The 26955-nt window shown below is 42.3% G+C and overlaps 1 protein-coding gene and 1 long non-coding RNA gene across 2 annotated transcripts in view; one reads left to right on the top strand and one right to left on the bottom strand.

Annotated features, from left to right (window-relative positions):
* The window catches only part of LOC140064106 (uncharacterized), a 20639-nt gene extending 11313 nt beyond the window's left edge, over window positions 1–9326 (bottom strand). Inside the window, exons 1-2 of the long non-coding RNA XR_011847705.1 lie at window positions 8721–9326; window positions 8502–8638 (exon numbers count right to left, since the gene is read on the bottom strand). This is a non-coding gene — a long non-coding RNA (uncharacterized lncRNA). The remainder of the gene's footprint in view (window positions 1–8501; window positions 8639–8720) is intronic.
* On the top strand, window positions 8109–26955 carry ZFP64 (ZFP64 zinc finger protein). The gene is made up of 6 exons (XM_072110646.1): window positions 8109–8281; window positions 11535–11768; window positions 14159–14311; window positions 15442–15504; window positions 17396–17647; window positions 22810–26955. The coding sequence occupies exons 1-6, from the start codon at window positions 8239–8241 to the stop codon at window positions 24042–24044; spliced, it is 1980 nt and encodes a 659-aa protein (XP_071966747.1). The 5' UTR covers window positions 8109–8238; the 3' UTR covers window positions 24045–26955.

Genomic DNA, 26955 nt, shown 5'->3' with positions numbered 1-26955 from the left:
ACGCTAGCGCACAGGCGGAGGTCCTCAGCCCGAACGCATATGCGTTTCCAGGGAAACGCATGCGATTGATAAGCCGCTCCCTGTGTCGCGTTATGAACGGACGCCTAGCGGTACGTGTGACCGCGGCCTAAATGATCTGCAGGGTACTGTTTATTACAAAATACTACACTCATCTCTGCAAACCTGAGGTTGTCAGAGTTATTGAAATATTATTATAAATAATATTTATAACATAATATAATATATCGGAATCACAGAAATTATATTATTCACCCCAATTCTCTGCTGTAGAGCCTTTAGCCATCGAACTGTTGCTCAAGGAAAGCATATGCAACATCCCCCACAGGGGCCTAGCCTTTTCTTGGGGCCTGGAGGCAGCTGGGGCCCAGAATACTGGAGTGGCTGGTTATTGGGCGCTATTTTGGGTTCAGCAATAACCGTTTTTATATTTTGTTAGAGCAGCCATTTTGGGGCGCAGCGATAGGTAATATGTTTGTGATGTTTACTGTTTATTTAGTTTTATATCAGTTTTAGAGGGGGTTATTTGAAATATTATTTATTTTTTATTTATATTTTTACATTTTTGAAACTTTTTAAAATTTTTGCTACATTAGATCTGCTGTGCCTGAGAAAGAACTTATCTGTCTGTAGTTTGCAGTTCTCCTCATGCTGCTTCCGTCAGGATGTCAGTGAATGTGTCTGTGAGCTACGTCCTGGACTCCAGGGGGGCTGGGCTAGAGTGCAGGGAGCAGAGAGATACAGAAATCTCAGCTGGACGGCCATCACACAGAAATCCAAGATGGCTTTCCCGACCCTAAGGCCTCTTGCACACTAGCGTTGCGTTTCACGTCAGGGTGCAATGCGTGAAAAACTGACGTTTTTGCTGCGTTTTTGTTTCATTTTTGTTCGCGTTTTTTTGCGTTTTCGGTGCGTTTTTCACGCGCGTTTTTTTAAGTCAATGGGACTTTTTCAAAGGGACCAAGGTTCGGGAATAAAATGTTTTATTTAATTGAAAAATAATGTCTTCTGATAAGTTGCAAACATCTGCGATCTATTCTTCACTGTTCCGCGCGCGTATATTATCTCCCGACAAGTTAGCAGATGTGAAGAACAGTGAAGAATAGAATAAAAACAGTGAACACAGTGAACACAGGATCATTTAAGATAAAAACACAGTGCAGAACACAGTGCAGAATAGATTACAGATGTTCGGCACATCTGCTTACTTGTCGGGAGATACGCGCGGAGCGGTGCGAACAAAATAGCATGTGAAGAACAATATATATGTGTGTAAAGAACACATTGCAGATGTTTCCATACATCTGCAATGTCTTCTTCACACATATATATTGTTCTTCACATGCTATTTTGTTCGCACCGCTCCGCGCGTATCTCCCGACAAGTAAGCAGATGTGCCGAACATCTGTAATCTATTCTGCACTGTGTTCTGCACTGTGTTTTTATCTTAAATGATCCTGTGTTCACTGTGTTCACTGTTTTTATTCTATTCTTCACTGTTCTTCATTGTGTTTTTTTAATTAAATGATCGTTCGCGAGCAGGGGAAATACTGTTATACTGGTCACCTAGCAACCCTTACGTTTAAAACGCATTGCACTCGCATTGCACTTGCAATGTTTGCGAGTGCAATGCGTTTTTGATACGTCCCCATAGACTTGAATGGGGCGTGAAAAATGCGCGTGAATCGCAAAAATAGAGCATGCTGTGATTTTGACGCGCGTGCAAACGAACGCAAGCACGCGCGTGCAAAACAACGCAAATGAAGAAAGACCCATTGAATACAATGGGACAGAGTGCAATGCGAGTTCTGAGCGTCAAATGCACGCGCAGAACTCGCGCGTGAAAAACGCCAGTGGAGAAGGGGCCTAAGTCAGAAGTTACAGGGTCGTGTCTGAGGCAACTGAAATTGTGTACACCAGGACTGATACAGACAGGTTGGACTTATATCTGTAAAATGCTGTATTTTTGTTAATAATATTGAATGAAAGAATGTGTTATTTTGTTATCCTGAGTACATTTAAGAACTTGTCTTTGTGGGAATTCCCCTTTAAGTAATTTAGAGAGGGAGTTAGCTTTGGAAATGATCTCAGATGACCAGTGGTGGGACATACTGTAATCCATACCTAAGGACTTGTTCTGCGAGGCACATCGGGACACATTTACTAAGGGTATGCGCGGCGCATTTTCGTTTGGTTTCCCGACTATTTCCGTTTTGCGTCGCAATTAAGTGGAGTTTTGGCACACGCAATCGGATTTTGGCACAATCGCGCCGACTTGCATGCAACACAAATCGGGGGGTGTGGCCAACAGACAACCCGACTGATCCATTCTAAGCGTGGGATTTACAATTCAAATTGTGTCGCAAGACAATGCACTCAAATACACCGGGAAGAAGAATGTGAACTCCGGCAGACCTCAGCGGGGAAACGACAGATGCAGGAAAATGGAAGCACGATCTTGAAGAATCGCGCCGGACTTAATCCTTGTCGCAGAACGCACCTCGGGGATCGCAACAGGACCAGGTAAGTAAATCTGCCCCGTCGTGTCTCTAACTTGTACCTCCGGCACAGGGTATACTTCACTCCTATTAGGTTTTTTAAAATGGGCTGTTGGGCAGATGACAAATATCCGATATGTCCGGAATCTGTTGTGGGCTTAGTACACTTCATGTGGAATTGTCGTCAACTGCTGGTTTGAAGTGCTAGAACTTGTTAATGCTGTTTATTACACTACAGTGTCTTGTTTGGAAATTATATGTATCTTTGGGTATATTTCTGACATTCCTGTAATGGAAAGCCACAAATTGGCGATTCTATGACTTTAATATCTTGCTTGTAAATAGGTTTCCTTTGGACGGGGGTGAGCAGCCCTCATATCCTGCTCCTCTCCCCAGCGCCGATGTATGCCCGCTGTACTACGGTATGGTGGGCATACATCGTGTGAATGTAGCCTAAGATGTAGGTGAAGCATAAGCAACTAAATCCTACACTCAGTGGTTTCTAAATGAAGATACCTTAAATAATATGTCCATTGCATGTAATAATCTATTAATTCCTTAGTATGGATGCTAGCTACTGACCCTAATTAATATTACAGCTGTACAATATCTGCTTGAGAAGGGAAAGTTTACATTGACCAATGTTATGTGACATATGAATTATGTCAATCCAATCATGTCACAGGGTCCCTGGTTGGATGTCTGAACTCTCTACCCCCAGGTGGTTTATATTATATAAGACTCCCTGGTACGGCCTAGGATTGCTGATAAAGCAGATCCTAACTTCTCCAGCCCAAAGCTACCGAGAGTGGGCTGTGAGCATCCTTTGCCAGACATTATGCATCCAGCTACCTTGGACCTAGACAGATTGGACTTCTACCTCTAACTTTTGCCATTTCTGTGTTCAAGCTCTAGAATAAGAAAAACTGTAAGTTATTGTTCATCTTGTCTACGTGTGATCCCTGGTTGCCGCATAACATCACAGATCTCCCCTCTACCATCTACCTGTGGATCCCTAACACACGCATACACCGGGAGTGCACAAGGGAGAACTACTTCCACCTTACCGCAGCTTCTCCCTCTTCTTCCGCCTGCGGATCTGCCCCGCATGGAGAAGGCCTGCTCCACCTGGACCAAGCCGCTGTGACCAAGTCAGCACTAGGCCGCGCTAAAACCAGCCACTCAGATACCAGGGAATCTAGCTGTCCCCAAGCCATTATGCCAGGCCCCAATGGGTGGATGTTGCACATGCACTGCTCCATGTTATCATACATAACTATAGAAGACAAGCTTTACATGGTGACGCATTGTGCTCCATGTTATCTCACATAGCTATGCTATACATAGTGACATGCCCAGCACCACTGTATGTAGTCTTTCTTACACAGGCCAACTATAGAGGGTGATGCACTGTGCTCCATGTTATCTAACATAGCCATACTAATATATGGTGACATGCTCAGCAACACTGCATGTAGTCTCACTTACACAGCTCAACTATACAGGGTGATGCACTTTGCTCCATGTTATCTAACATAGCCATACTAATATATGGTGACATGCTCAGCAACACTGCATGTAGTCTCACTTACACACTTCAACTATACAGGGTGATGCACTGTGCCCCATGTTATCTAACATAGTTATACTATATATGGTGACATGCTCAGCAACACTGCATGCAGTCTCACACAGCTCTTCACAAGATGATGCACTCTGCTCCATGTTATCTCAAATAGCTATGCTATACAGGGTGAACCAAGTTTTATAAGACTTTAAGGGCGCCTTGATTCCACTTTGGAATGAGGTATTCAATGGGGCACATGTATCATAGTTTTTCGGCTGCCAACTTTTCAAGCTTCCTGAAGTTGACCTACTTAATCTTTGCAATGTATCTTTAGTTTTTCCCTTTGTGATACATGTGGTAAGTCACCTGTTTAGTCTCACTTTTGCAACCTTTTGTGATTTTTAGTCCCGAACAGTAGCTCCCAAAAGCAAGTCTGGGTCTAGCACGCTCTGTTTTGGGACTTGGGTGCAACAATGGGACAAATATAGAGCCCAAAAGATACACATGTTGAACAAACATCTGGGCTACAAAGATGAATACGGCAACTGCATTAAATCTTTGAAACAGCTAACTTTGTTACACTGCTTGATTCTGCAAAAGTCTCAAACTGTGAAAGTCTCACAAAGATTTGCACAAAAAAGAAAAGCATTAGGAGTGATAAATGTACAATGAGTCTTTCCGTAGGGTCGCTAAAGTCAAAGAGGAGATCTGCTGTGATCATCCTTTCAAAGGGTAAGGAGCAATTTTTGTATTAGGAACAGTAAGCCCATAGCACTTCTCACTACAGAAAAAAAGGTTTTGGCAAAGGTAGGGGTGCTGCATGCTCTCTCTCACACACAGCTCTGCTATACAGGATGATACACTCTGCACTGCTGCATGCTCTCCCTCACACACAGCTCTGCTATACAGGATGATACACTCTGCACTGCTGCATGCTCTCCCTCACACACAGCTCTGCTATACAGGATGATACACTCTGCACTGCTGCATGCTCTCCCTCACACACAGCTCTGCTATACAGGATGATATACTCTGCACTGCTGCGTGTTCTCTCACACACAGCTCTGCTATACAGGATGATACACTCTGCATTGCTGCATGCTCTCCCTCACACACAGCTCTGCTATACAGGATGATACGCTCAGCACTGCTGCGTGTTCTCTCTCACACACAGCTCTGCTATACAGGATGACACACTCAGCACTGCTGCATGCTCTCTCTCACACACAGCTCTGCTATACAGGATGACACACTCAGCACTGCTGCATACTCTCTCTCACACACAGATCTGCTATACAGGATGATATACTCAGCACTTCTGCATGCTCTCCCTCACATGCAGCTCTGCTATACAGGATGACACACTCAGCACTGCTGCATGTTCTCTCTCACACACAGCTCTGCTATACAGGATGACACACGCAGCACTGTTGCATGCTCTCCCTCACACACAGCTCTGCTATACAGGATGATGCACTCCGCACTGCTGCATGCTCTCCCTCACACACAGATCTGCTATACAGGATGATATACTCAGCACTTCTGCATGCTCTCCCTCACACACAGCTCTGCTATACAGTATGACACACTCAGCACTGCTGCATGTTCTCTCTCACACACAGCACTGCTATACAGGATGATACACTCAGCACTGCTGCATGCTCTCTCTTACACACAGCTCTGCTATACAGGATGATATACTCTGCACTGCTGCATGCTCTCTCTATACAGGATGACACAGCTCTGCTATGCAGGATGACACAATCAGCACTGCTGCATGCTCTCTCTCACAAAAATCTGCTATACAGGATGACACAATCAGCACTTCTGCATGCTCTCCCTCACACACAGATCTGCTATACAGGATGATACACTCTGAACTGCTGCATGCTCTACCTCACACACAGCTCTGCTATACAGGATGATATACTCAGCACTGCTGCATGCTCTCTCTCACAAAAATCTGCTATACAGGATGACACAATCAGCACTGCTGCATGCTCTCTCTCACACACAGCTCTGCTATACAGGATGATATACTCAGCACTGCTGCATGCTTTCTCTCACACACAGCTCTGCTATACAGTATGACACAATCAGCACTAGTGCATGCTCTCACACATAGCACTGCTATACAGGATGATGCACTCCGCACTGCTGCATGCTCTCACTCACACACAGCCCTGCTATACAGTATGACACAATCAGCACTACTGCATGCTCTCACACATAGCACTGCTATACAGGATGACACACTCAGCCCTGCTGCATTCTCTCTCTCACACACAGCTCTGCTGTACAGGATGACACAATCAGCACTGCTGCATGCTCTCTCTCACACACAGCTCTGCTATACAGGATGACACACTCAGCACTGCTGCATACTCTCTCTCACACACAGATCTGCTATACAGGATGATATACTCAGCACTTCTGCATGCTCTCCCTCACACGCAGCTCTGCTATACAGGATGACACACTCAGCACTGCTGCATGTTCTCTCTCACACACAGCTCTGCTATACAGGATGACACACTCAGCACTGTTGCATGCTCTCCCTCACACACAGCTCTGCTATACAGGATGATTCACTCCGCACTGCTGCATGCTCTCCCTCACACACAGATCTGCTATACAGGATGATATACTCAGCACTTCTGCATGCTCTCCCTCACACACAGCTCTGCTATACAGTATGACACACTCAGCACTGCTGCATGTTCTCTCTCACACACAGCACTGCTATACAGGATGATATACTCAGCACTGCTGCATGCTCTCTCTCACACACAGCTCTGCTATACAGGATGATATACTCTGCACTGCTGCATGCTCTCTCTATACAGGATGACACAGCTCTGCTATGCAGGATGACACAATCAGCACTGCTGCATGCTCTCTCTCACAAAAATCTGCTATACAGGATGACACAATCAGCACTGCTGCATGCTCTCCCTCACACACAAATCTGCTATACAGGATGATATACTCAGCACTTCTGCATGCTCTCTCTCACACACAGCTCTGCTATACAGGATGATACACTCTGAACTGCTGCATGCTCTACCTCACACACAGCTTTGCTATACAGGATGATATACTCAGCACTGCTGCATGCTCTCTCTCACAAAAATCTGCTATACAGGATGACACAATCAGCACTGCTGCATGCTCTCTCTCACACACAGCTCTGCTATACAGGATGATATACTCAGCACTGCTGCATGCTTTCTCTCACACACAGCTCTGCTGTACAGGATGACACAATCAGCACTACTGCATGCTCTCACACATAGCACTGCTATACAGGATGATGCACTCCGCACTGCTGCATGCTCTCACTCACACACAGCTCTGCTATACAGGATGATATACTCAGCACTGTTGCATGCTCTCCCTCACACACAGCTCTGCTATACAGGATGACACACTCAGCACTGCTGCATTCTCTCTCTAACACACAGCTATGTATACAGGATGACACACTCAGCAATGCTGCATACTCTCTCTCACACACAGATCTGCTATACAGGATGATATACTCAGCACTTCTGCATGCTCTCCCTCACACTCAGCACTGTTGCATGCTCTCCCTCACACACAGCTCTGCTATATAGGATGACACAATCAGCACTGCTATAAAGGACGATAAACCCAGCACTGCTGCGTGTTCTCTCTCACACACAGCTCTGCTATACAGGATGGCACACTCAGCACTGCTGCATGCTCTCACACACACAGCTCTGCTATACAGGATGGCACACTCAGCACTGCTGCATGCTCTCTCACACACACAGCCCTGCTATACAGGATGGCACACTCAGAACTGCTGCATGCTCTCCCACACACAGCTCTGCTATACAGGATGGCACAGTCAGCACCGCTCTATTATAAGCAGCTCCTTACATTATAACCAGCCCAATTATTTTCTGCGATCTGCTGGTCCCGGTCTACACTTGTACCACCAGCAGCGCGACACAGACCAGACTCCGCCTACTTAATGTGACCGATCACATGATCTTGACGTCACCGAAGGTCCTGTATCCTACTCGGATCCAGCATCTCCGTATCAATAAGATCTATCAGTGGCAATGGAGCTCCCTAAGTCCCCCATTTAATACCCCGAGTCAGTAGCAGGGAGCCCCGGGGGCGGCCATGAACTCCAGCACAGCCGCCGAGGGATTTCCCGCCGTGCAGTGTGAGTACTGGGACAGCGTGCAGGTTCCGGGGCGCCGCGCAGGGCAGACACTGGTGCTATATAAGCGGGTAACCCCGGAACGTGTCTGCTCTATAGTGATAGTGCGCACCAGGTGCTGGCTGCCGCCGCCACTCCTGTGTATAGGGGCCTGTACACATTATAGAATGTCCCCCTACGTCACCACTTCTACGCGGGATAGGAAAAGAAATATATTATATACCTACAATCCCAGCATTCCTTATACTTGGGACGATGTGTGGTGTCCAGGGTCACAGTCTCGGTGGCCCTGCTGCCAGTCACCTCTGCTCTGTGCATTCCAGTGTATGATATCACATCCTCACTTGGACGCATTGCCGGCTGTATCATTTAAAAAAAAAATAAATGCTTTACTATAACTGTAAAATATATGATATATAGCTCCATAACACACAATACTCACCTGACTGCGCTGCAGGAGCTTACTGTGGCAGGACTTCTGATGTGTCCTATTTCTGCAATGGGAGAAGTTGGCAGGGCCCAGGTTATATTATCATTGCCCAGCACCAATGCTTTCACCAATGATCAGAAAACTCTAGGCCACCGCTGTGCACCCGCTCCAGGTCCTGACGTCAAGTTGCGTTCAATTTTTCACAGTCCATTTTTTGCAATGTTTGTGAGCCTGTAGCCTCATGCTGGCAAGTCCCATACTAAAATATCACACTATATACAAAGTATATTAACCCCTTAAGGACGCAGGGTTTTTCGGCTCATTTCTCGCTCTCCAACTTCAAAAATCCCTAACTTTTTCATTTTTACGTGTACAGACCTGTGTGAGGGCTTATTTTGTGCGTAACAAATTTTACTTTCCCGTAATGTTATTTATTTTAACATGCCGTGTACTGCGAAGCTGAAAAAAAATTCCAAATGTGGAAACATTTAAAAAAAACGTCACGTTCTTGTGGGCTCAGTTTTTACGACTTTCACTCTTCGTTCCAAATAAGACGCCTACTTTATTCTTTGGTTCGGTGCGATCGCGGTGATACCAAATTTATACAGGTTTTATTGTGTTTTAATACATTTTCAAAAATTAAACGAATGTGTACAAAAAAGAAAAAAAAAATGTTGCCATATTCTGACGCTAATAACTTTTTCATACTTTGGCGCACGGAGATGTGTGAGGGGTAATTTTTTGCGAAATGAGGCAACGTTTTCATTTCTACCACTTTGAGGACTGTGCGACATTTTGATCATTTTTTATTTCATTTTTTATGTTATGTAAAAAGGTGTAAAAGTCGCATTTCGGACATTTGGGCGCCATTTCCCGCCTCGGAGGTCACCGCCGCCCGTAACCGTTTTTATATTTTGATAGATTGGGCATTTTGGGACGCAGCGATACCTAATATGTTTGTGATTTTTACTGTTTATTATGTTTTATATCCGTTCAAACGAAGACCCGAGGCTACCATGGCAACTGATCGCCACCCCCCGATGACGTTCGGGGGCGCGGCGATCGTAATAAAGATGGCGGCGCCCGCGACTTTGGCGGCGGCATTGAAAGGGTTAATAGCCGCAATCGGTGCAAGCACCGACTGCGGTTATTAGCGGTGGGGGTTTGCTGCAATATGCAACAACCCCCGGCTCTGTATGAAGAGGACTCAGCCCGTGAGCCCTCTTCATACATCCCTTATACCTCTGCGCCGTAGAGCTACGGCGCAGAGCGTTAAAGGGGTATTCCAGGAATCCGCATAATTCATATACAAGTGGACACTCAAAATATAAGCTAATGTGTAATTATTGTTATTTAAAATTTTGCTCCCCTTAGCAGAAAATGCTGGTGACATAGACTGTAATGAAGAATTAAAATGCTACCGGCCCTTTAATCAGTCCGTTAATTTCCTCCGCGCGGTCCATCGCAGAACAGAAGATGGCCGCTGGTCACATGTCCACATCACATGTCCTGTACCTGCCTGGGCAGGTCATGTGATCACCACTAGTTTGGCTGTAGTCGGTTGGTTGCAGTGCATCCAGTATGGTCAGTGTTGTGGTGATGGCAGTTGCATATTATTACTATGGTAACAGAGCAAGAAAACCTGTTACTGTTAGCAGAGCATAAGTGGTAGGAGGAGTTACTGAGAACTAAAGGATCATGGAACTTGTAGTTTCCTGTGGCGGCCATCTTAGTGATAACTCCACCTACTTTAGAGAGGCCATACATTTTGTAAATCATAAAATCATATTATTTTAGTATTGTTGTATTCATTTATTTATATCATCAAGGGTTTTTGTGTCAGACGTTCATATTCCCGGAATACCCCTTTAAGGGGTTAAAGGAAACCTACCATTTAGAATGGTACGGGTAAGCTCTAAGTACCGAGCAACAGCTCAGGGTGAGCTGGTGCCGGTACTTACTTTCGTTAGTGTTATAAACCGCGGTATCGCGGTTTTAACACTTTTTAAACTCTAGACCAGAACAGGCTTCGGCGCTGCGCGCAACATCTCCACTATTTCCTATGTAGGCGCGCGCACGCGCTCTTTTTAAACTTTAGAGCAGGAGAGGCTTCGGCGCTGCGCGCAACATCTCCACTATTTCCTATGTAGGCGCGCGCACGCAGCGCCGAAGCCTGTTCTGGTCTAGAGTTTAAAAAGTGTTAAAACCGCGATACCGCGGTTTATAACACTAACGAAAGTAAGTACCGGCACCAGCTCACCCTGAGCTGGTGCTCGGTACTTACAGCTTACCCCTGCCATTCTAAATGGTAGGTTTCCTTTAAGGAATTGCTGCCTTAGTTGACATCATCCTGGTCGTTTGCCATGAAGAGCACAAAGATGTTACAGCTTTCTCTTAATGTTCCACACAGTAACAACATTATAGCATTTAGTCCTGTCATTCAGAAACAAGGAAGCAGGGCAGTGCAGTGAACATTGCATACACCGGACACATTACTATCATTGGACTCACACCATGTGATTTGCATATGAATGTACATATTTATTTTGTAACATTGCAGCCTCGGAAAGGAACCATTCAGGGATAAGGGAAATGTTTACATACATTATTACATACATACTTGTGTAATCATTGACACATTATGGTATCAGTGATTTGTTATTTTCTCACTTCCCTTCAATAAGCTCCCATCACTCTATTGCACATCAAATAAATATCAATGTGCAATACAACACCACATAAACATCAAGGCAAATCAAGCATACCTTGGCCAAACTGCAGTATACACAACAAATGTGCGTGTTCATTGACTTTTTTCGTGTCTAGTTTCAGGAGGAGCCACAGTGCTGGTGGAGCTCACAGCCGACATACACATATGTGGCCTCTGTAAGACCCAGTTTAATAATTTGGATTCCTTTGTGGCTCATAAGCAAAGTGGATGCCATCTTTCCAGCGCCACCACAGGAGGAGGGAATGCTGTGCAGTTTGTAGCTACAGAAGCGGTGACTCCATCGCAGACGGCATCACGGACAATTACTTCTGAGACACAGACTATCACTGGTAAGACTTCTGTATACTGAGCCCTCCTAGACCTGTGACTAACTGATACAAAACAGAGATCACAATTGCCATTCAGCCTCCCGGAGCTTATCCTACTCATGTGGCTCATGGGGTGTAATGTGTATAGATTTTTTTTAGGTAAATTGAACAGTCTCCAGATACATTTCATGGGTTTCGCAAGATTGTTGCAATAGTTATAAAGGCCAGGAAAGGTTTTCAGCTTCTAAATATACATTTAAATGTTCCCATTTACTTAGAGCAGACAAAAGCTGACCAGGAAATTGCTGTTGTGGCAAGCATTAAAAACAAGCCTAAACTTACCTCTCTGCTGCACCCCATCAATAAAGGCCTATGCAAATTCAAAGGCTGTGGGGAGGAGACTTGCATAATTGCATTGCATTAAAGGAAATCTATCATCAAAATCCATCAATATAAACCAAGGGACACTAACTCATATATCCTGACACTGTGACCGTGTAAATCTATATTTGTTATATATTGCCTCCTCCCTTCTAAAATCAATTTTTAAAATTATGCTAATGACACAGAATGTCTCCGGGGGGTATTGCCGGAGCCCGCCTTGCTGCAGCTTTACAGGTTTTTACGATTGTACAGGAGCACTCCCTCTTCCCACTGTGTGATGAAACTTCCTCTACCACCATAAGTTTACAACAGGCAAGTTGTAGGGAAGTGGTGGGATAGTTAGTGAGGAGGGTGAGACAGTATAACAGCCTGTGAAGCCAGAGCACAAAGGGGCTCTGGTATTGCCCCTCAGGCTCCTTAGCATAATTTTAAAAATTGACTTTAGAAGGAAGGATACCATGGATAACAAATATAAGAAGATTATGAAAATGTAATGATACTGAAATTCATTTACATTAGGTTGACAGCATGCTTAAGTAAACATGCTGTTAACGCAATGCAATAAGGTAAAACAGCTCCCCACAGCCTTTGAATTGCGTTTCTAAACACAATGTAAACACATAAAATAACAACCAACTAACCGCGCTCCTTACAAACGGAGATCTCAACAATAAAAGTCCAAGCAATAAAAATTGAAATACCTGAAGTTTTTCTCCTTTTGGTGACTGGTATGATGGTAATTCAGTGGTTTTCACTCCGAACTCCAAGCGAGCTCCTTCTGCGTTTTCGTCCCGGTGTAGCCCCGGCCGGTAGCTACTTCCGGGTACTGACAAAAAAAAAAGTTATGTATAGTGGTGCTAAATCCGCTAGCGGTGACGTCACCTACTCAGCTAGGGATCACCTTCTAGGACGAAAAACATCCAGCGCGTTTCATAAGAAGATAATCTTCCTTCGTCAGGGATGCCGTCTCCTGTCCCGTTGGTTCCTTATATAGCTTTGGATGGATTAAAACGCTATACCTCTCTGGCAGTAAGTTTATCTAAACGCAAAAGCCTCAATCTCACTATTGAGTCCGTTGGGGATTAATCTGTTCAAATTATAAATCCATTAACTCTCCATTTGGGATATTTTTTTAATAAAATCTCCCCCTCTCCAATCCGGTTTAACTCTTTGTATACCGGAGACAGTTGAACCTGTTACCACACCTGCATGTTTTTTCAAAAAGTGCTTGGACAATGGATGTCCCTTTACTTTCTTATCGATGTTCCTTAGGTGTTCCTCTATTCTACATGCCAATGTTTGTTTTGTTCTGCCCACATAGATTTTATCGCAAGGACATTTTAGACCGTAAATCGCCCCTTTCACAGCTCATATGATCTCTAATCGTAAATGTTTCTTCGCATGCCCTTGTGTTTATAGCAAAGGTGGGATTTTTTGGTTTGAATGTTCTGCACACTTGGCAGTTTTTGCATGGGAAGAAACAGTTTTCTAATTACTTTTGCTGTTGGCACCACCCAATCCCCGACATTTTTTTTGCTTTTCTAAATATAAAGGCAGGATTTTCTAGGATGTGTTCTCCTATTATTTTATTTTGTTTCAGAATGTCCCAGTGACTTCTTATAATTCTTTTAAAGGTGTTCACATCAGCTGTATGATTTATAATATTTTTTTGTGTGTTCTTTCTCGGTATCCTTGCTACTTCTTCCTTTATTTTTTCTAATTCTGGCACAAGTTGGTTGTTTATTTTATGCATTATTGTTGTGACCAGATAGGGAGGTACAGGTTAACCAGCCGCACCAAATTGTATTTTAGGGAGAACCAGCGCCAGTAATCTTTTTGTATATTTTTTATTTACAATGTAAACACCTTTAACATATATACGAAATAATGTTTTTAGTAGTTATAAATGATAAATCGGCATAGTTCCACAGAAGAAGACCCCTATGGTGAGAAAAGAGGAGATGCAGGGCTAGATGGGACAAGTAGTACAGTAGCGCCCTATAACTTGCATGGTTTTATTCTTTTAGTGTCTGCTCCTGAATTTGTCTTTGAACACGGATATCAAACCTTTTTGCCAAATGAAGGACCAACATCCCAGAGTGTCACAATAGCCACAAAATGTCGCTCCAGGAAAGTCTCTGCTTTATTATCCCAGAAGAAGCAAAGCTGCCACTACCCAGGTGACTGGCTTATATTCACAGGGCTGTTTTTACATCAGTAACCACTTATCTGGGTTAATTATGAAAAGTTCTCTCTGCTGTAGCCTCTATGGGAACTTTTATATTGGATATAATAGTGAATGCAAGAAATCCAGTGCCTTAAAATGAAGCAGTGTTTTTTTTATTGATCTTTATCACAGTAATAATACAATATTAGATCTTTGGGATTTTAGCTCCTAATGGCCCTGCAGATCTGGTAAATGCAGTGTTTGTGGTGTTCTATATTGTTTACACACATTCAAGTATATTGGACTAAAATGTCCAATGCTGTGCTGTGCATGCAGTAAAGAGGCATTCAACGGATTTGCTGGTGTATCAGGAGGTCATGAAACTGCTTGTTTTAATCAACAAGGTTATAGATGAAATGAAATTGTGGTAAGAGAAAAATGTTTTAGGCGCTTATGTTTGTGCACAAACACTTCAAAAAGAATGTGTGTGGAGAAATTGTTGCAGCGTCTGAGCCCAAGCTGGATAAAAAACCGGTAGAGCATATGTGAACAAATAGGAAAAAGCGGGGTAAGGCTGCATTCATTACATAATAATAATCTTTATTTATATAGCATCATGATATTCTGTAGCGCTATACAAATCATAGGGTACATATATCAAACAGTCATGGAACAGTAGGAGTGAGGGCCCTGCTCACAATAGCTTACAGTCTATGGGTACATTCACACAGCGGTATGCCCGCCGTGCGGGCATACCGCCGTGTGCTGGAGAGAAGGAGGAGGAGGCCCCTCCTCCCTCCATAGAGAATAGCGGCGCACGGCCGCACACACGCTGAAAGATAGAGCATGCTCTATCTTTTTGCGGTGTGCAGGCCGGATCGGTGCCACACATGTGTGGCACCGTATCTGTGCCGCGCCGCTATTGCCGTCTATGGGGACGTACATGCGGCCACATGTACGTCCCCGCAGACGGCCATGTGAATGTGCCCTATGAGGATGAAGGGGTGACATAAGTGGTGGATACTAAAAATATAAAAGGAGTTATTTTAGAACAGGAAATATAATATTATAAATAATTAGAATCCAGAAAACCCCTAAAAGAGGTTAAACTTTACAGTAAATTTCTTATTTCATTGAATCCAGGCTGCCAGTTCAAGACTGCTTATGGAATGAAAGACATGGAACGTCATCTGAGGACTCATACAGGTATTTGTGTAAGATCCGCATTCATATACAATTCATTCATAACTAAGTGTTGAACACTTCACCAGTTTTCTGAGTAAATATACTGTATTTCTAGAGACTCTATTGAGGTTAAAATTGTCACCAGATCAGCCCATCCAATCCACACTGGCAAAGAAATCAATCCATAGATTTTATAACTGAAGTTAAGGTGTAATTATGAGAAATAAAAAAAACTGCTTTTGGCAGTTAAGCTGGACAGGGCTCTGTTTCCCTCCTTCTCTGACTCCTTAGTTTCCCTAGCTTCAACTCGCTCATAGATGGGGCATGTTAAAGTGATAAAGTACTAACAAAGGGTTTTTTTTATTACCATTCTGATACAATCATCAAGTGTTTTAGGTAGAACATATTTCTATGGAGAGGAGGAGGAGGTGGTCCCTCCATAGGAAACAGCGGCGCATGGCTGCACATTCGGGAAAAGATAGAGCATGTGTCGCACCATGCCGCCATGCGGCTGCAAATCTGTCATATGATTTGCTGCATTATGAACCAAACATACCTTGAGAATGCTGTTGATACACTGATACAGGATCATATCTTGGTTAATCCCTGAGTTGAGTGGTTCTTCTGAAAAAAACAATTATGACATTCAGGACCTTGGAAAAGCTGGATTGCATTCAGCCTGCCGTTCATAAACACATTACACAGAACTTCCTGAACTGTCCAGATTGGACTAATCAATCTGAGCTGGATCACTGATACACAGAAGCTGGTGGATGATTACTTCTGCCTATCAGGCACAACACAGTGATTACATCATTCTCTGAAGCAGTGCAAGAGGAGAAGCACCTGAACCAGGTAAAGGAGCGACAGAGTCTCATTATCCTGAATTTTATAATTGTTTTTATGTATGAAATCAAATGGTAGATTTCCTTTAATAGCTTTTTGCACCTCTCTTTCTTAATGGATTCAATATTTTTTTTCCTGTGTTATTCCTCCTTGTTACACTGACTTAACTTTAAAGCAATTATGTCACAGTTCAAAGAAGTGGAAGGTGCTAGATTTAGTCTATCCTATTGCACATCTTTTAACTTAATTTATGGACACCTATGGCTTTGTTTCCTTGCCAGGGTGGATTGGATGGGTTGTTCCCAACATTTTGTGAGAATTGTATGTTGATGGCACTTTAACTATTTTCCATAAAATTATATTTTTCAGTAGACATGTTTTAGAATAGTGATGTCTTCAGGTGTTGTGTTTGCTTTTCACATTCTTTACCGCATATTTACGGAAAGGTGCTGTCTACTGCTGCTATTTTGTGAAAATTAGGGCAACAAACTTGATATAAGCAAAATGTACATACAACATTGAGGCAGAATTTATAGACTTACTAGTATATCCTGTTACACAATTTAGCAACTGGTTAATAATATGGTACCACCATTACTAGCAGTTACTGGGAAGTTGTACTGACTTGTCAATACCGTATAGCCTGAAATATTCCATGTGGCTATACTTTTTTTGTAGACCATGGAGGTATCTGCAACTATGTTCAACATTACTGACAGCTTGAAGTGTCATCTGTCTGCATATGATAATTGATGACACAATATTCCAGCTCCACACTACGCAGGTTTGACAGACTGGCTTGGTCTCATCTATCTTTTAAAGTGTATCCGATTATATATATATATCTCCTATAAACGGTCACACACAATGTTTTATGGTATACTGCACTTAAAATCTGCGTATCTGAAAACGCACCACTAAAAACGGCCTAAAAACGCCACGTGTGTCACCACCCTAAGTAAAAGAAAACCTTCACAGTGTTACCTAAATGGCACAAACCATCCAGTTAAACACATGTCTAAACTGAATCTCCATTTATTCCACTGTTTTTCTCATTCACCCTCAGGAGACAAACCCCACAAGTGTGAGGCATGCGGGAAGTGTTTCAGCCGCAAGGATAAGCTAAAAACGCACATGCGCTCCCACACGGGAGAGAAGCCATATAAGTGTAAGGAGTGCGACTACAGTGCAGCCGACAGCAGCAGCCTCTGCAAACACCAACGCATACACACAGATGAGCGCCCCTTCAAGTGTCAGATCTGCCCGTATGCAAGTCGCAATTCCAGCCAGCTGACGGTGCATCTGCGGTCGCACACAGGTATGAGCCTCCTGTAACCTGTTTCAATTCACTTTTGTGTTAATTATAGCACGAGTGCAACCGTACAACTATTACAGCGTTGCCTATGATGACAGCACTCTTGTACACTGCTCTGTGCTCAGACACATGGGTCTGTTTGAGCACTACAGTGTGCAGCTGTGCTTGCAATGATTTCTCCTGTTAGACATTAGGTAACTAAACTTTCAACAAAAAATTCTTTTCCCCCTGCCTTTCTTCCTTGTTTAGGCAGTTTGTGTAAATCAGCACCATCTCTCTGTACACCAATGAAAGCTAGTGATAAAGAAGCCTGATAAAGTGTTTAATGAATAAACTCTTTAGATACAGTCTCTGGATAGTCCAGGCACCCCAGATAGCTGAATAATCATTGTAGATTGGCTGGTGGTGTTAATCATTAGATTTGTTATGTCCCTGAAGGAGGGCAGACATATAAAAGCCTTCAGATAGACTTCTCATTGCAGGATAAAGAGCTGAACAAGACACAGAGAAGCTGATTTACTTGATGTATATTACAGCAGTTACTATTACGACCTGCACTATTTATTTCTGAAAAATAACTTCAAAGCTTAGTTACTCTTTAATGTCAGTTCCTTGACCGCTGTTTGCATATATGAATATATGGAGCAGATTTTAATAGATGCTAAAGTATCTGAGGTATCCCACATCAGGATACTATTTCCTCTACTTGTAGATGATTTTCTACCCAATACCTAAAATAGTTCCTTTATATGTAGCTTGGCAGTAACTTGTCACCTCACAGTTTTTCTTACTTTGAAGGTGTCTGTTTGCTTCTTATGGTATTTTTTTACATTGTACTATTCTTCTGCCCCCTCTTGTTCCCTCATGACCACTCAGCAGTGTGCTGTCGTTTCTCTCTCCTTTTTTCAGTGCTTCAGTGCCTTTCATGTGCAGTGCTTCTGTTTTTTTGGCCCTATGCAGTGAAGTGCATGAGCAGGAATACCTACAGAGAGATTGACGTCACCACTGAGGGGCATTAATCTGAACGCTAGTGTTCATGAGAAGCTTGACTGCATGGTTGAGCTCCCTCGCCTCCTTGACTTCATTTTTGAAGTAAAAAAAGGAGGCAGAATAAAACAGTTTTGGAAAAATTATTCAACATATAAGAATAAAGTAAGCAGCCATTGTTCCCTTTAACCCCTTATCACCGACACTAGTTTTCAGCTCAATGACCAGACTCGATTTTTCAAATCTGACATGTCTCACGATAATTGGTTATAACTTCGGAACGCTTTAACATATCCCGGTGATTTTGAGAATGTTTTCTCGTGACACATTGTACTTCATGTTAGTTATAAAATTTAAGTGATAAGTTTTGCGTTTCGTTCTGAAAAAAAGTGAAAATTTGGCAAAAGTTTGTAAAAATTCTTCATTTTCCAAGTTTGAAATGTTCTGGTTTCAAGACAGGAAGTAAAACTACCCAAAAAGTTTGATAATTAACATTTACAGGATATCTGCTTTATGTTGGGATGATATTTTATGCTTCCGGTCATTTTTCTAGGATGTTATGAGGTGCAGAACTTTAGGTGCGATTTTTCTTATTTTCATGAAAATTGCCAAAACTCACATTTTGCATCCCGCAAAATGTGAGTTTTGGCAAGTGACTTTGAGAGGCCGAAATAATAGTAAAACCCCATAAATTACCCCACTATAGAAAGTTCACCCCTCAACATATGTAAAACAACTTCTATTAAGTCCAATAACCCTTTAAGTGTTTCACATGGGTTAAAAAATATGGACCTGCGATTTAGAAACTAGAATTTTTTTGGAAATACATTCATTCATTCATTCATTCATTCATGCTTGACCGCGGCGTGCAAGGGGTTAAACACCCGGGATCGGAGTTTTTCCGATCCCGTGTGTTAGTGCCGGGTCTGGGCTGTGATATTACAGCCCGACACCAGCACCAGCGAGACCCGGTGTCCCGAAAACTTCTTCTGATGCGCCGCCGTAGAAAGGCGTCGCATCAGAAGAAGTACCCTTAATGACCGCCGTAAAAACCCGATAGGGCGGTCATTAAGGGGTTAATGGAGTTTTCCCCTTAACACAATAAAGATAATTTTAACCCCTACTTTACAATTTACTCAGTTTAATTTCATAGTTTCATAGTTTCTACGGTTGAAAAAAGACACTTGTCCATCAAGTTCAACCAAGGAAGGGAAGGGATTGGATGAGGAAGGGATTTAGGGGAAACAATTCTATATAACATAACCATCTATGTTATTTAGGTGTAAAAAGGCATCTAGACCCTTCTTGAAGCTATCCGCTGTCCCTGCTGTGACCAGCGCCTGAGGCAGGCTATTCCACAGATTGACCGTTCTCATAGTAAAAAAGCCCTGTCGCCTCCGGTGATTAAACCTTGATTTCTCCAAACGGAGACAGTGCCCCCTCGTCTTTTGATTTGATCTAATCTGAAACAACTTCCCACCATATTTTTTGTATGGACCATTCATATATTTAAATAAATTAATCATGTCCCCTCGTAGTCGTCTCTTTTCCAGACTAAATAAATCTAGTTGTTTTAATCTTTCCTCATAACTGAGACCCTCCATACCCCTTATCATTTTTGTGGCTCTACGTTGAACCCTCTCCAGCTCCAGGGCATCCTTTTTATGTACCGGTGCTGTTTTAGCTCCTATAACTCCCTCGGCTGCTCAGTGTAAAATCCCAGGGTATGGCGGGCCTCACTAAGCAGACACATTACTGTATTATCCATCTAGTTCTTTGTGGTGACAATGAATTGACACCTAGAAAGAGAGATGAGACAGATCAGAGATGATGAGATGCCTATTGCTCACACAGCTCTGCTACATCTCACAGATCATGAGATCCATTAGATGCCTATTAGACACCCAGCTCTGCTACATCTCGCTGACATGTGCCTTTCTCTCCCTTCCCCCGGATCACTTATCTCCTTGTAGCTTGTAGTTTGCAACCTCTCTCTCTGCTCACGATCTCCTGGCAGGATGTGATCAGTGAGTGTCTCTGAGCTCCGTGCAGGGGGCGTGGCTACAGCCTCACAGCAGAGAGAGACATAAACTCGTCTCCACAATCTCACACAGAAATCCAAGATGGTCGCCACCTGACCCTAAGTCAGAAGTTACTGGATCGTGTCTAGGGGAAACTGAAATTGTGTACAACAGGACTGATAGAGTCGGATTGATCTGTGAATTGCTGCATTTTTGTTAATAATAGTGAATTAGAGAATGTGTTATTTTGTTATCCTGGTACACAAAAGAAAATTGTCTTCATTGGAATACCCCTTTAAGAGCTGCCACTCGCAGCCTTTGTAGTGTTCTAGACAAACAAAGATAAATATTTAAAAAATTGTCATGAAGTGCTTGTTACATGACATTGCATTAGAATGTATTTCCCACCAATGGTATTTATCCTCTACGCACAGGATAACGGAATAATGTCTAATTGCCTAAATCAACGGTTCCCATATGAATACAGTGGTGGTGAGCAAATGTGGATGCCTAAGATGGCTTCTAAGGTATCCACAAAAAAGAAAATGGAACAGTGGCCAAGGCATACTTACTACCAATTGGGACATGTGCGATGGCTGATGGTCCCAGCCATTGGAGCCTGGTCCTGGGAATAGGGTATAAATGCCTTATTTAGCTACATGCTTCAGATTCACAGACTGTAAAACTATTCTGCCTATCCTTTGAACTTAAGATTTGTCTTTTACAAGTCTTTAAGTTAAAAAGCCTCAGATGGGAAAGCGTTAAACTGTTTTAAGAAATTGTAATTGCAATTGTAGTAGCTGTTAATCCAAATTTTTCTTTTTATTTTTTTTTAGGGGAAGTAAACCACTTAGACGGTACATATGTACACTTATATCTAGCCCCCCAATCTGAGGATAATAATCTAAATGCATATTTATGTGCGGGTTTGATCTGCAAACTAAAGCTTTTAGTGTGATTAAGTGTGAAATTCCGCTGCAAATCCCCCCCTGACTGCAGTACATTGTTTACAGAACTAAGATATTCTCTATTATTAGATGAATAAATTTGAGGGGAAAAAAGTGAAAATATAAAGGAAAACAGCAAATTGGCCTCCTACTGATATTGTAATTAAATGCACTTTAGATGTATATAGAGGGGAGCACAGGCTGAGAGCAGCCATCAATCACACAGCGGCAGAGCCTGCAGAGAGGTTAAGAGTTTAGCAAAAAGAACTTCAATCTGGTTTCCACTTCTTAACAAATCGGAGGGCCATGAGATGGACACGTCATCCCCTTGCCACTGTGGGGATTCAAGGTTTACAGTTTCTAACAAAATCTTTTTACTTTGGAAGTGGTTCCTTTTGTATAGACAGGTTTATAGATGGTGTTCTCCATATTTCCCCACCTCCTCCAAAAATGAACACTTCAGCCTCAACCCCCATTGCCCTGAAGTCTCCTTTTGGATTGGTAGCAAGAAGCGGCTGTGGTGTCGGCTGTCTGGAGTTCATTTCTAGCATCACTTACAAGGACAAATGGCAAAAAAAAGCAAAAAGAAATAAAACAATTGTAATGGTATTTCAGAAGTATTGGTATGAAAATACTCTGCAGTAAATGTAGAATTTTCTGTACTTGAAAAATTAGATAGACGGTCCCCTACTTAAGAACACCCTACTTACCAAATGACCCCTAGTTACAAACAGACCTCTGGATGTTGGTAATTTACTGTATCATTAGGCTACAATGATCAACTGTAACAGTTATCAAAGGTGTCTGCAATTAAGGTTTTTTGTTAATCCTAGTTATTATGACAACCCAACATTTTTAAAATGTCATTGTCACAAAGACCAAAAAATGTTGGCTCTGGTTACAAACCTACAGAACCAATCTTGGACATAACCTGGGGACTACCTGTACTTAGACATACAAATATTAGGGCATCTAATGGTAACGTGGATATTAGATATATTTTATTGTAGGTTTAAGGATTTTATTGTAGCCTTTCAGGGAGGGGTTAGAGAGTGACTCTTACCAATGTTTGGTTCTTTAGGCAAAGTTGATGCCATTTCACTATAGAAGCAGTGTGGCGTGATGTGTTGGGCATCAATCCCGCTTATGTCACACAATGATTCTCATACACATTTTTCCCCTTCACTTTTGTTGTTTTCTTGTATTGCAGGGGATGCGCCTTTCCACTGTATTCTGTGTAACTCCAAATTTAAGATCAACTCGGACTTGAAGAGACATATGCGAGTTCACACAGGAGAGAAGCCATACCATTGTGAGTTCTGTGATTTCTTTTGTGCTATGAAGGGGAACCTGAAGTCACACATACGGATGAAGCATAATGCTGAGAGCACATATAAGTGTAACCAGTGTGAGTTTCGGTGTGGCAGCAAGGCCGATCTACGACAGCATTTACGCTCCCATTTACCAGAGCAACCAGTTAAATGCCTAGAGTGCAGTTACTCCTGTGCTAATAGAGCAGCTCTGAAAGTCCATGAGAGGATCCATTCCAATGACCGACCATTTAAATGTCATTTCTGCAAGTTTGACACAAAACAGCGCAGCAACCTGACTACTCACATCAAGAAGGTTCATGGGGATAAAGTCAAAGAAAAGTCTGATCCACAGAAGACAGAAGGCAATTTTCAAAGGCAGTCTACAGCAAGAAAAAATAACAAAGTGGAAGCCAAGAAAACTTTCCAGTGTGACCTCTGTGAGGCTTCATTTGTTAGAGAGGACTCTCTTCGTAGTCACAAGAAGCAACACAATGAGTACCTTATACAGAAAACCCAAACCTTGTCAGTGCTGCATCTCTCAATCGAACCTCCGGAAGAGAGTAATGAACAGGTTTCGGAGAGACCGACCAAGGCCAGTCCAACAACCGTGTTTATTACTGGGAAAAAGATAGTTGAGCAAAGTCTTCAAGACAAAAGTAATACTGAGAATTCTTTGGAGACTGCTTTAAATCATGAGAGTAAGGTGATTAACACCCAGCTCCAGATGTTGAGCCATGTTAATTTAATGGCCTCTCCTCAGACAAGACCATCTCGAAACAATGACGTAGATATAATTATACCTGGTTTACCAGCAAACACCGATAGTGGACCCTTAAATGAGGAACTGATTAGGAATGATGCAGACCAGAGCCAGGGATCCCTGGTCAACCCAACTTTTATCAATGCTGCAGGCATGAACTGTTCAGACCTGGAGGGTCTCAATGTCTTAATTCATGAGTCAGATGATGTGACTGTGGTAAGGGTAGGGGATAATGACTCTGGTGCACCTAACTCTCCATCTTCTGCGGAATACCCTTCACCTCAGCCTGACTCGCCCAAAGAAAAGTACATCATAATCCAGGACGATGAAAGTCCTGATGTCCTGTGCCCTGCAGATGCCATACCTGATTGATGGTGGAGACTGTGTTTCTTAGATAACCTCATGCACTAGCACTTAATGTTCTACATAAAAAGTTAGGATGATGTCAGGAACATGTTGGTTCTGCTAATTAAAGCCAAAAGTTGCTTTACTAAATGGGCAATATTCCAGTAAAGTAGAATGAACCAAGTCATTATTATGCATGTGATTTTCCCCGTTACTCAGTCAACTTCTGCTATAATACACACCCAAGACTTGGTGGCGTTTATCTGTGGTAAAGTATATACATAATGCAAGAACTGGAAACTAAAGGATAACAGTATTATATATACTACAAAAATGCCAATTCCTTACCAGTGTAATACATGTGTGATCACCAACACACTATCTAGATGCAATATGGGCATAATTATCCTACTAGTATGCAAACAAAATTATCGTTAGGCTGTACCAAAAATTTTGGTATGTTATTAAAAAACAAAAGTCAAAGTTTTGCTAAAATTGTACCATGAACATAGTCGCAAATTTACCAAGCAAAATTATGCCTATTGAAGCAGGAGTGTTAAAATTGTGCCTTAATTCTGGTAAAAATAAGACAACTAATGGTAGGCTAGGATGAGGCAGTCTAAATATGTACTAAGTATATAATGTCAAGATTGTCTAGACTATGTTTGTACTGTATAAATGTTATACATTGAGTAAGTTGTGTGCCACATATATTTTGTATTTCTGTGTTTAGAAGGACATACTGGCATTTGAGACCTAACCAGACATATAGAGGTGGAGACTTACCACTAGATCAGTGGTGGTGAACCTATGGCACGGGTGCCAGAGGTGGCACACTTAACACTCTCTGTGGGCACCCAGGCCATCACCCCAGCACAGAGTTTCCAGACAGGACTCAAAACCTCCTCCTGCAGTCCCTGGCCACCCAGGATGTGCTGTGATCAGTGCTGCTGTGATCCTTAGCTGCCTATTACTACAGGAAGAGCAAGGAGGTGCAGACAAGGCTGCGTTATTATTGGAAGTCCTTTTCTGGGCCTCGCCATTCTTCCTGTTCAGGGACCCCTCAATGGAAGCAACAATGATAATCAGAATTTCTCCTTTTTCTTTTTAACTGTATTATTGTCCTCAGGACGCGGATACAATTAAAAGCTGTGACAAAACAAACATGTTACTGCTTAAATTGCCATTTTGCATTTAAATAAGTCAGTTTGGTAGTAGTTTGGGCACTCGATCTCTAAAAGGTTCTCCATCACTGCTCTAGATAGATCTACTATCACATGTTTTTCTTATGTTTTGCCAGTTGCTGCTTTAAAACAGACAACATTCAGCCATCTGTAGTAACGCCATAAGCTGACAAAATGACTTTTTTTGTAGCCTGAGGAAAAATGGAATCCGAATTTTCAATGGTTAAATTCTGAAAAATTAGACCTACAGTTGAACCTGGTTGAGCCCTAAACCACTTTTGTACAGGACAGGAAGGTTACAGTTCCTTACACTAAAAATGGAAGGTAGGCAAAATATGTCACTAGCTAATGGCAACTCCTTGGAGTCACATGATTGTGTTACCGAGCAACTGATCCGCAAATACACAAAGGTACACGGATGACACCTGTGTTACATCCATATTTTTCATGTTCCAATAGGCCTCTATGGGAAGGCAACGCTGCAAACATGTCCAAATATCGGACCTGCATGAGTTTTGTGGCTCATACATGTGGCTGTGGAAACCACAGCTGTGAGTGTATGACCCCATATAAATACATGGGGGTGTGTGCTAGCCGTGGAAAAAAAAACCTCTAGCATGAGGATGAGATAACTATCACTTAACCAAACAATCTAGCTGAACTTCTGTAATGCACAATACACATTCATGTTTTCTGATTCTATTTCTGAGACTTAAACCACAAGGTGAAAACCTATAGAGAACAGATACTTCTCTTTGTTTTCTAATATTGTTAATATTCCGGAACGTCTGATACAAAAACCTATAATGCTATAAATAAATGTATATAACAAAACTCCTAGTCATTAGTCACAAAATGGAGCAAAGATAGTTTGATTTTATGATTCACAAAATGTTACGGGCTTTCTAAAGTAGGTGAAGTTAACTGCCATCACTGCACACTATGTCAGTGAGATGGCGTCTCACCACAACACTGGCCATACTGGATGCACTGCAACCAACCAGCTACAGCCAAACATAGTGGTGATCTCATGACCTGCCCAAGCAGTTCCTCACAATTCCTCATGGTTTTCTAGAACTCTGCTTACTGTGATTCTATAGAAAGATTTTATGTTTACTTCCAGTGGTCATGGTCATGTGATGGACAGGCACGTGCAAGAGGCGTTAGTATCACATGACTCTGATTATGACTTGTGCCCCTGCCTGTCCATCACATCAGCATGGGTTTACTAAGGATGGTTTGGCAGAAATCATTTGCAATTGGATTGAAAACTGGCTGATAAGAGTAAACTGGTAAGAGAAAAATTCCAAATGCAGTAAAATTGGTGAAAAAAACACATTTGCGCCATTTTCTTGTGGACTTGGTTTTTACAGCTTTTGCTGTGCGTAACAAATGACATATCTCCTTTATTCTATTTGGTTCGGTACATTCACAGGGATACCAAATTTATATAGGTTTTATTGTCTTTTAATAAATTTTAAAAATGTAAACATTATGTACGAAAAAAAATTCTTTATTTTGCCATCTTCTCCCGCTAATAACTTTCATTGTTCGGTGTGCACAACTGTGAGGTGTCATTTTTTTGGGAGTTGAGATGTTTTCATTGGTACCATTTTGAAGACTGTATGACCTTTTGATCACTTTTTAGATGTTGCAAAGTGTTGTTTTGGACTGTTGGGTGCTATTTTCCGTTTCAAGCTTAAACGCTTATTATATTTTGATCAGAGATTTTGGGACACGGCGATATCCAGCAT

Source organism: Engystomops pustulosus, chromosome 6 (assembly GCF_040894005.1).
Source record: "Engystomops pustulosus chromosome 6, aEngPut4.maternal, whole genome shotgun sequence".
In the NCBI taxonomy this organism is placed as follows: domain Eukaryota; kingdom Metazoa; phylum Chordata; class Amphibia; order Anura; family Leptodactylidae; genus Engystomops; species Engystomops pustulosus.
Note: the sequence above shows the minus strand (reverse complement) of the source record. Positions and strands in the feature narration are given on the sequence as shown.

Bases quoted from the DNA above. Each gene is read 5' to 3' on its own strand.
- ZFP64 (XM_072110646.1), top strand. From the start codon at position 8,239: ATGAACTCCAGCACAGCCGCCGAGGGATTTCCCGCCGTGCAGT. The intron at 11,769-14,158 runs GTAAGACTTCTG...TTATTCTTTTAG, and splicing joins TGAGACACAGACTATCACTG to TGTCTGCTCCTGAATTTGTC. The intron at 15,505-17,395 runs GTATTTGTGTAA...ATTCACCCTCAG, and splicing joins TCATCTGAGGACTCATACAG to GAGACAAACCCCACAAGTGT.